Source organism: Xiphophorus hellerii, chromosome 14 (assembly GCF_003331165.1).
Source record: "Xiphophorus hellerii strain 12219 chromosome 14, Xiphophorus_hellerii-4.1, whole genome shotgun sequence".
Classification (NCBI taxonomy): domain Eukaryota; kingdom Metazoa; phylum Chordata; class Actinopteri; order Cyprinodontiformes; family Poeciliidae; genus Xiphophorus; species Xiphophorus hellerii.
Genome location: NC_045685.1, coordinates 7,000,634 through 7,010,997, shown reverse-complemented (window position 1 = coordinate 7,010,997; position 10,364 = coordinate 7,000,634). Strand labels below are relative to the sequence as shown.

Below are 10,364 nucleotides of genomic sequence, written 5' to 3'. Positions count from 1 at the left end.
ATCTAATTTTAGAACTACTAATCTAGTAAATGATGAATGTATTTGAAAATTGTACTATCTGTGACAATATCAGAATCAAATGGAAATTGTTTGAATGAAAATGTTTTGTTTAGTATTAGAAAATTGCTCAGGATTTATGCTAAATGGGGTTTTGTGAAGATAACCTTTCCTTGAACCAAATTACTGGATTTAAGTTTCTCCTGAGAATTTATGTAAGGAGAGATAACGGGAGAGACTCCGGATTCCACAGGTATCTGTGAAATCTTATCTCATGTTTTTCTTTACCCAATTGACCGTAGAATCCAGGAGCCCAGGACGCAGCTGTTGGCTCTTTTGTTGAAACAGAGAGCAAATGGCCTTTGATCTTTGGCGTAAATTAGGGGGAGTTTCTAAGTTTCTCTGAGTGTCCAAGGTAGCTTCCAGTTAGTCAACCAGAGGTACGCCTTAATTGAATATATTAAAAAGGAAAGACACACCTTCAGTATAAGAGTTCGTGCACAGGAGTAATAATTCAGAAAGCTGCCATTATTTTGCTTTTTTGCATCAGCTCTCTCCAAAGACGCGTCTTTGCCTTTTCTTTGTTTTTCTTTCTCTATTTTTTCCTGTCTCAAGGTAATGAATGTATATCTCTGTTCCTCTGCAGTTTTGTTGTTAAGTCATACGTTGCTTTGTATGGGATTAAACTCTGTAATTCTGTGACGTCAACACGCATTGTTGTTTTTCCTTGTGGCTGCACGTCGCCCGCTGAGAGGACCTGGGATCTAGAGGAAGAGAGAGCCAAACTATTTTCCAAAGTTAATTTTTATAAATTATTCTTCCTTAATACCACCCATGACGGCAGATAAGAAGTTTTTCTGAGTTGTTTCTCTGCCATTAGCAACGCTAGTAGCCTGTACACAGAGTTGATTGACAGCACCGAGACCCGCCTCCTGGCTCTGATTGCTTCTGCAGACGGCAATAATAACACTGAGGAGGTGAAGGAGATTGATCTGTTCACAGATCATCTGTCTCATACCGAACAAATATGTAACATGAGCGTTTTACTTATTTATTTTTTATGATTAAACTTACATACCCCAGTTTAAGTAGACAGAATATGAAGGGTCCTCTTTTTTTGGAAATCAAAATATGGTCACCCTGATGCTGCCACAAATAAACCTTAGATGTAGGAACCGGTGGAATGGTGAGAGCATCAGGTTTCATGCTGACGTAACACTGATCCTGGCAGAGGAAGCCAGATGCTCTTTTTAAATTGTCTCCTTGGGAACGTTTTAAAAAAATCATCTTTATCGTTTCTTTTGATTTTTAAAGGTTTCTTTAGAAGGAGTCACGAGGGACTGGTTTTACTTATGAAGCTGTAAATCTCATTTGGTTTGTTTTATTTCTCTTGGTTAAAGTGCTGGGCTAACCTGGTTATTGTTTGGTGTAGGTTGGTTAACTTTGGTTTGTTCCTGACATTATTGTTTTGTTTCACTTGTTTTTTATTTTATTATTACTTAGGACGTAGTTCAGCTGTTTTCCTATCCTGGTCTAAATTATTTTAAGGGGAAAAAGTAAGAGGAAAAAATCTAAATCGGGTCTTTGATAGCGCTGGAAAACACCTAGCTGATATTTGCTACAAACCAGACCAGTCAAATAAATTAAACAGCCAGGGGCAAAATAAATAGTAAGATAAATATTCAGATGTAACAGTTTGAACTACCTTGTCGCTAAAATATGTTACATATAGACTTGACTTGAACCCTATTTAAGGAACCGAGAGCTGTAAACAATTGGCAGGAGGAATTTCAGTAAACTGTTAAATCACGGCTTCGAACAGGCAACTGGGAAAATATGTTGTCATAGAAGAATGAACATTAGCAGACTGCAGACAGGAGCAGGCCGGGTTACTACGGACACACCCATCCTCTGGTAAAAACGTGTCGGAGCAAGACGGGCAAACCTCTGGCGTGAGACACGGGGAGAAAAGCACGGGGAGGACGTGGGTGGGTTGGAAAGCGTGGGCAAAAGGAAAGGTAAAAAGGAGAGGAGGAAAAGTGTTCCCACCTGAAAGGGAACCAGTCGCGCCTTCACCTGTGCTCATGGGGTCCTCTCACTCGGTGAGTACGCGTCTGTTTCTCAAGAGTTTTTCCACGCGTGATAAGAACCCGAGGCGTGAACTATGAATGCTGTGATTTTTCTAAAGAAACGTCCAAGTTAGTTTTTTTTTTTTGATTGCGCAACAATTTGGTATTTGATGCTTTATGAAGAACTTTAAAAAAAAGAGAGAGAAAGAAATCCAAACAAATCCTGTCCAGCTAAATCCGCGTCGCTGTGTTCTCCACGTGAGGTGCAGTTTTGTCGGGTCAGTGTAGATTTTCCTCCATAGGTGCAGCAGCCGCCACTCTGAAGGCGCGTCTCTGTGTCACAGTGCACACAAACACACCTCCTGAGTCACTCGGGTCGCAACGATTTGTTTGTGCAACTGATGGCGGGGAAACGACGAGCCCTATAGCAAGTGTGGTGCTGACAGGAATAGAAGCGGGACGGATAACTGAGCCACGTCTCGCTCAACAGACTTTCTGTTGTCACTCGTCACTTGAGACTTTACTTTAACAAAGAGGAATCCAAACGCGTTCATCCTGCAGGGACCTGTTGGAAAATTCATTGCAATAAATCTCTCTCGGGTTCATTTGCGTCTCTTGAGTACACTTGAAATGCACTCGTCTGTCTTTAGAACCAACAGTACAGTGATTTGCTCCCATGATCATCTGGGATAATAATAATAATAATAATGGTGATTAATCAGAAAATCGACGAAGCCGGTTGAACGGGATCTTGGTTGGAACTGGCAGAAAAAGAACGTTCCGGTGGAGTTTTGTGAGTGATGGAAACGATACAGAAAGCAAAAGCTGCAGGAACTTTTGCAGGGAGAGAGAATGACTTTATCCTAAAGAAAAAAAAAAATCATGCGTTTGAGTTACTTTTCTTCAGATCGTTTTGAGTTGTTAATAATTTTAATTTTACCAGTGTTGGCCTAAAACCTTAAGTTTGAGTTTTAGAAGATTTAGCTTAGAAAAAAAAAGAAATGAGACCAAGCAGCTGGACATCCACGTCACTAAAAGAATCACTGGATGAGTTGTTAAAAAAAAAGCGTTCTGGAATTCCCTAGCTATTGGCCACAACTATGTTTGATTAAAAAAAAATAAAAAAATCTGCACGCTCACCTGCAGAGCGCTGTGAGATCTGATTGATTTGAAGAACTTCTGCCAGGCAGAGTTGGCAAATATTGTCAAGTCCAGATGTGGCACCAGACCGAGTGAATCAAAGTTTGTTTGTTTTTTTCCCGCCTATAAATTGACTTGTTCTCCAGTTGAATTTTACAAATATAACATGTTCCATTTTCCTAATCAGCTGCACGGTTTTTTTTCTGAGTATGGTAGTTTTCTACCGTATATTTCTTATGCTGCAAATTTGTATATATATATATATATTTTTTTTTAAATTCTTATATTTTTTGTTTTTATTTACTTTTTGTACAAACCTGCATGATTCCATCACTTTGCTGCCGGAACACCTGAACTTTCCCGCTGACGGACCGATGAAGGATTATTCTTCTGTTCTGTTCTACATATTATTTTTTTCCTGCACTTTGTCAAAAAGACTCCATGCATATGCATGACGTCCCTAAATAAATGAGAATAAGAATAAAGTCGTTGTATTACGAGCATAAAGTCATAATATTATGACTAATATTAATGCTGCCAGTGAGTCTGGTTCCTTGAGAACAATAAATATAAAGATAATCTAACTAATTACTTTGGAAAGAAGCTCTAAGGCTCTTAGGCTGCACTAACAGGTTATTCCTGTTTTATATGAAGCAGAGCCTAACCGATCTAAAGCGGTCTCATTAAATAACTATTCATTTTTAAGCCAAACGTTTTATCAGCTCTTATGGCAGCTTTCACTGCTCCTGCAGTTTCCATTTGCTTTATATGCTTGAACATCTGATTTCAGTCACATGGGGAAAATGGAAACTTGCTGAGGCATACAGCTTCCAAAAGTATTCACACCCTCTACACAATGCAACCACAAACATGAATATATTTCATAGGAATTTTATGTGAAAGGCCGACGCAAAGTGGTGTACAGGTGTGAAGTGGAGGGAAAAATATGCAAGATTCAAAACGTTATTTACAACAAAAAAAAAAAACAACAACTGAAAAGTGTGGTGTAAAAAAAGTGTTCAAGCCCCTTTTCTTTAGGTGCTTTCAGAAGTCGCTTGACGATCCAGCCGCTCTGTGACGCCTCTAGGCCTGTCACCATAGCAAATTTTGCTGAGCGATTAATTGTCTCAAAAATTATTGCGATAAACGATAATATTGTTTGAAGACCTTTTTACACTGAAAATGACGTAATAATGCATGTGATTTCTTGCCAAAGTTAGATACAGTTTATTTTCAAAAGAACACTAAACACTGGAACTGATAAACAAAATAAACAAAACAACCAAAAACAAAAATAAAATGGATTCTCAGTCTCCATTAACAAAAAATGTACTGGAAAAAAAACTAAACATAAAGCCAAAGTGTAAATAAATACTTCATTCAACCAAAAGAGTGCAGATTATGAAGTCTGTATACTATGTTGCCCTTCAGTAATAATTAGATTTAAATAGAGAAGATGGGCACATCGACTACCTGATGCAATAATTCACACTACACGATTTTGTGCTCCTATTTTTCCCCTTACAACAATCTTAGAGCGTTGATCTTTGTAAGATTATGTGGTGTGTTACGGTAGATCATCGTTGCGCTCCGATCTAAATCAGGGATTTTCCCCGACTGGGATCTTAACGCAGCCTGTTGAATGTGACAGGTAGCCAATCAGAAAGCGAGGATTCTCCTCCGTGTTTTCTGAGGGGAAATTACGTCCCAAACAGCTGACACGGCGCAACCCGAAGTCCAGCGGACATTGGAGATGATATGTGGAAACAACATTAATGTTTATTCAACATGCAAAGAATATAGAAATGACAAGAGGAGGAGTTGGAGCGAAACCGGTAACTTTTCAGCTGTTCTTCGTTAACGTGACGTAAATAGGTTATAATGATTTTCATTCAGTCAGGACTTTACGCTGACACTAGCCACATGCATTGCAGGTAGATTGTAGTAAAGCATTGATTAATGCCTGGTTTTAAAATTAGTTCACTGAACTTGTAGCCATTATTTTGTGCCCATTGTTGGACACCACACGGCAGGACCGAACCCGATCGAACCGTTATACCTAGGATTTGTGTCGGCTAATGTGTGGTCTGTCAGGTTTTGGAAATGGGTCGACAATCGGCTGACAACTCTAAGATCGTTTCGTGTGCGCTGGGCTTTACACTAAGGAAATGAGGAAGGGAGGGTCAGTGGAGAGCACCAGAGTTGAGCCCTTTTTCATTCAGTGTTATTGGCTGAAAGAGGAAAAGGCCGGAAGAGACGATAATGCCGATAATTAAAATGAAATCGGTAGTTTTAATTTATTGTACGATCAATTGATTTATCGTTTATCGCAGGCCAAGACGCCTCAAAGGTAAAGAGAATATTGGAGAGCAAATGGCATAATGGAGTCCAAGGAACAAACCAGACAGGTCAGGGAGAAACATTAAAGCAGGCTTAGGCTATAAAAAGATGCTCCGTTCAGATCATCACCCAGAAACGGAAAGAGCGCAGCACAACTGTAAGCCGATCAAGACAAGGCCATCCAGCCAAACTTCCAGGCTGAACAAGGGGAGCTCTGATTAGAGAGGCTCACGGTGACTCGGGACCAGGTGCAGAGATCCACAGCTCAGGTGGAGGAATCTGTTCACGGGAAAACTATTAGTCATGCACTGGAAGAGCAAAAACCAAGACGGTCGGTGCTGATGGGAAGATGAATGGAGCCAAGTACAGGGCAATCATGGAAGAAAATCGCTTTGAGTCTGTTTAAAACAAAACGTCATTCATGTGTAAGAATGGTCCAGTCAAAGTCCAGACTTTAACCTAATTGAGAACCTGTGGCAAGATCTGAAAACTGCTGCTTACATACGCTCTTCATCTAATCTGACTGAGCCGGAGCTGTTTTGAGAAGAAGAATGAACAAAAATTTCAGTCACTAGACGTGCAAACTAGATAAAAACTAAAAGACTTGAAACCGGAATTGAAGCAAAAGGTGGTCCAACAGAGTACTGACTTTTGCACACCGCAGTTTTCAGTTTCTTATTTGTAAAACATCTTCAGAATCATGTATAACTTTCTTTCTGCTTTATAACTGTATACCACCTTGTGTTGGCCTCTCACAAACAATTCCAGTGAAACATATTCATGTTTGTGGTTTTAATGTGAGAAAATATGGAAAGTTCAGAGTGTATGAATACGCTTGCAAGACACTGTTACTGATTTTACTGTTGCAGTTTGTAAATAAGCTAATCCTTTAGCTACTTTATTCTCACCGGAATGCAGTGTAGTGGCCTCTGCACCTCAACCGCATGAAAATAGGAAAATCAGCCTGAGCAGTTCCACAGAACATTATTAGAAGACCTCAAAATTACGCTGACGTGCTCTTTTTCCATTTTTGCAGGATGAGATATTGTCATATTCCGCGGTGTTGCTTTTTTTTTCTCTCTCTTCTTCCTGTGAACTGTTGAGTTGAAGTGTTGCTTCAGAGTTTAAATGATTCAGAAGGTTTTGCCCCATCAGGCATGCAAATAAAAACCTTGCTGTAAATCATGACTCCAGTCCCGAAAGCAGCTGTTGCTGAGCGGTGCGCTCTGCTCATGTCTGGTCTCGTTGTTCAGGAATTAGGTGTCCCGGTTAAAACCCGTCACACTTGTGCCGCTCTAAATACACGCCAGCGCAAGCAGTTCATACCTGTGAATCTCACGACCACACCAGGAAAAACATTGAGGTCCTGTTCTTCTGTCAGGCAATCTTGAAAAGGTGTTTGTTTTAGAACGACGCTAGGGAACAAAAGAACCTTCCCTCTCTTGTGGTTGCTAATTTGTGGTTCTTTTTTTATGGGAAAGGAATAAACGCAACAACCCTTAATACAAATTACTCTCCGACGCTTCCTCTTTACCAGGCAATGCAGATGCCCCACAGTAACAACAGCTGTGCCGTCGATGAGAGTATTGTAAGTACTCCAGCTTCCACAGTGACGGGCACTCTCATCCTCTCCATCGTGTTTCTGTTGGGATTCCCCGGAAACCTCTTCGTCATCTGGACCATCCTGGCGCGGGCCCGAAAGCAATCCGTCACGACCCTTCTCATCCTCAACCTAGCCCTTGCGGACGGCTCCCTGATGGCTCTGACCCCGTTCTTCATCGCCTACCTGGCTTTTATGAACTGGAAAATGGGGACTGTGATGTGCAAGGTTCTGTTCTACCTCTGCTTGGCCAACATGTACGCCTCCATCTACCTGATCATGCTGATGAGCATTTACAGGTTGGTGTCGATAGTGTGGCCCCAGCGCATCAGCGTGATCACCGGCAAGAGGACAATCACACGAGTGCTGGCGGTCATGTGGCTGTTCGTCATGGTTGCCTCAATTCCTGCGCTGATCTATCGAGATGCGAGGCGTAATAAAGAGAATAGAACGGTTTGTGATTCATTCCACGACAAAGACCCAGATGTAAGTTTGGACAATCCCTTCTTTCTTTTTAGCTCTGTGGACACATATGAACTTTATTTAATTCCTCCCTTCTTTTGCCCCCTGTGCCCCAGGCAGTTCTGCAGTACATGCTGGAGAATGTTTTGGGCTTCCTGGTACCCTACGGAATCATTTTGGTCAGTTACATTTGCATCCTCAGACGAATCCGGCAGACCAGATTCCGCCGCCGGATCCGCAGCGAAAAGCTCATTCTGGCCATCGTGGTGACCTTCTGCCTGTTTTGGTTACCCTACCACATCATCAACATGGTGCAAGTACGTCACTTTTCTTCTGAGCATGATATGAGAGTTCATTTTTGAATACGTTCAATCAGCAGATTAATAATCGTTTCGTTTTTAATACTCCTCAGGTTGCATCGGCTTTGTTTCCAGAATGTTCACCAAAAAGAATATTGTAAGTGATCCCCCGTCCGCAAATGCACTCATCTTAGAATAAAAAGGAAAAAACAACTCAAACAAGCACTGAGCTATCATCCTCCAAGGTTAAATTAACACTTTTTGGTACCAATGAATGGACTGAGGACAGAGACAGAAACTGATTGGCTTAAAGAACGGCTCTCACGAACTGAAACTCCAGTCCTATGGTTCAGGGTATTGAGCCATTAAAAATATTCAGATTTTTTGACAAAAATACGGCGAGTAACAAGTGCCGTATAGAAGTCTGGCTCTCAGTTTTTTAATAATTCATTCTTCTTTCCCAACTCTCACTCGTCTGTTTATGTCTTGTCTTACAAGGTTGGAGAAAATATGGAAGAAATTCCGTGCCGTTACCTCCACCGTCGCCTTCATCAGCAGCTGTGCCAACCCGGTGCTCTACTTCTTCGCAGGAAAGTCTTACATCAGACGGGAGGGCCTGGCGTTCATGGCTCGCTTGTTTGAGGCCACGGGCATGGACTACACCAGGAAGAGCCGATTGAACAGCCAGAACAGCCGGGACAAGGACAAAGACGCGGAAGTCGTGCTGCAAGACAAGGACAGAGACTCGTCCACAAACTCAAACTCTAACATCAAATCAACAACGGAAAAATAGAAGTGAATCCCCTCTCTGGTCTTTAAATCTTTCTTCCGTCCAAATGTTAAAAAACAGATTTTACAAAGACTTGAGAGTCTACATCACCAAGTAAGATTCAGCGGATCGCCGAAAGAGGTACTCTTGGATACATTTGCAGAAAAAAACCCTGTTAAAATGGTGATACATATAGAAACAATTGGAAACGGGCCCAACGCCCATATGAACCTTGGAATATCAGACAAAATGAGATGGATGCTTAAGACTCGTCAGAAGTCTAGTTCAAGTCCTCTAACTTTGTACATTCTGAATAGTAGCTACGTTTCTACAAGCTTTTAAATACATTACCTGCTATTAATTTGCTTGCTGATGTCTTTTCCCTGGGACACCGTCTTTTATTATCTTTGCATAATAGTATTTTTAAGGCGTCATTGAAATAGATGTGAATTTTTAGAGCTCAACAAATAATTCTACCTTTGTCCAAAACCAAAATATTGTGTGCTTCATCATATCAAAACATTGAAAGAGAGTACTGGCATCACTTTAGCGTCCTTCTCGTGTTTGCACTACATTGCTGTTCCCATCATGATTCTGCAATTCCCCCTCCAGGACTATAGTGTTTAGTTTCACAATACATGCCACTAGATGTCACAGTTTTCCACCTGCTGAACCTCTATTTCTTTCTTTCTTTCTTTTTTTTTTTTTTTTACATCTAATTGTTTTCTGACAATTTGAGGGAGGAAAAAAACAATCAGTCTTGAACGGCAAAAAATAAAACACAAGACTAAATTGTCTCCTCACCTACTACGCTCAAGAATGGTAAGTAATTTGTTTTTTCTTCATATACCACATCCAAAGTAGAGGTTTATAGAAGGGAAATGTGTTTTTTATTTCCAAAAGCTTGTAACAAGACGTGAGTTTGAATTTACGTCTGTATGGCACAGAGGTATACAATACAGCTAGACAAAGCAACATTCTTACTATTATGCATCCTCATAATTTGTTTTTCAAAGTCTTCTGCACGATCCTACAGAATACAGTACTCACAACTAGATATGTTGAATTTTGTACTGTTTTTTTCCCCCGTCATCATCAAAACTCCGTTCAATAACCTTCTGCTTTGTAACATCGTCATTTGCTTATAGAATGTCAGTCAACATAAACTACACTTCTGAATGAAGAATCGTTCCCTATACAACCAGCAGTCCTTTTATTTTTCTAGGCATTGCAAACAAAAATGTGCCACTAACGAATATCTGTGAATTTAATTGATTTCTTTGTCGTTTTTTTTCTAGAAAATGTCTTTCAAATTCTCACAGCTTTCACTGATTTATAGCTATGCACTACAGTTTTTGCCAAAGTGTTTGTTGTACATGTGATTGTACTTTGCTTTTGCACAATGTTGTGAACAAATTAAAATACCAAAAAATTATATGCAATAAAAATGTGAAGCATATATACTTAGTCCCTGGTATTCATTTAAGTGGAAACAATCTGCAGCTTACAGTAACCGTATCTCAAACAGCTGTGCTAGTGGTGTATGGCTCTGTCTTGATTATTTACAGACAGTATCACACAAGATCTGATTCTACTGCACTGAATACACCAACAGAGATACATATCACCGTGAAACCGTGAAAAAGTCTTTCTTGCTTACAAACATTGGCGTCAGGACTTCTCATTTT

The 10,364-nt window shown here is 40.4% G+C and overlaps 1 protein-coding gene across 1 annotated transcript; it reads left to right on the top strand.

Moving 5' to 3' along the window:
- Positions 1–1,930: 1,930 nt before the first annotated feature.
- Positions 1,931–10,135, top strand: ltb4r2a (leukotriene B4 receptor 2a). Its single transcript, XM_032582464.1, has 5 exons — positions 1,931–2,099; positions 7,084–7,632; positions 7,725–7,925; positions 8,021–8,064; positions 8,406–10,135. The coding sequence occupies exons 1-5, from the start codon at positions 2,082–2,084 to the stop codon at positions 8,698–8,700; spliced, it is 1,107 nt and encodes a 368-aa protein (XP_032438355.1). The 5' UTR covers positions 1,931–2,081; the 3' UTR covers positions 8,701–10,135.
- Positions 10,136–10,364: the final 229 nt, after the last annotated feature.

Excerpts from the sequence above, each read along its gene's own strand:
- ltb4r2a (XM_032582464.1), top strand. Across the intron at positions 7,633-7,724 it reads TCCACGACAAAGACCCAGAT|GCAGTTCTGCAGTACATGCT; the intron begins GTAAGTTTGGAC and ends CCTGTGCCCCAG. Across the intron at positions 7,926-8,020 it reads ACATCATCAACATGGTGCAA|GTTGCATCGGCTTTGTTTCC; the intron begins GTACGTCACTTT and ends AATACTCCTCAG.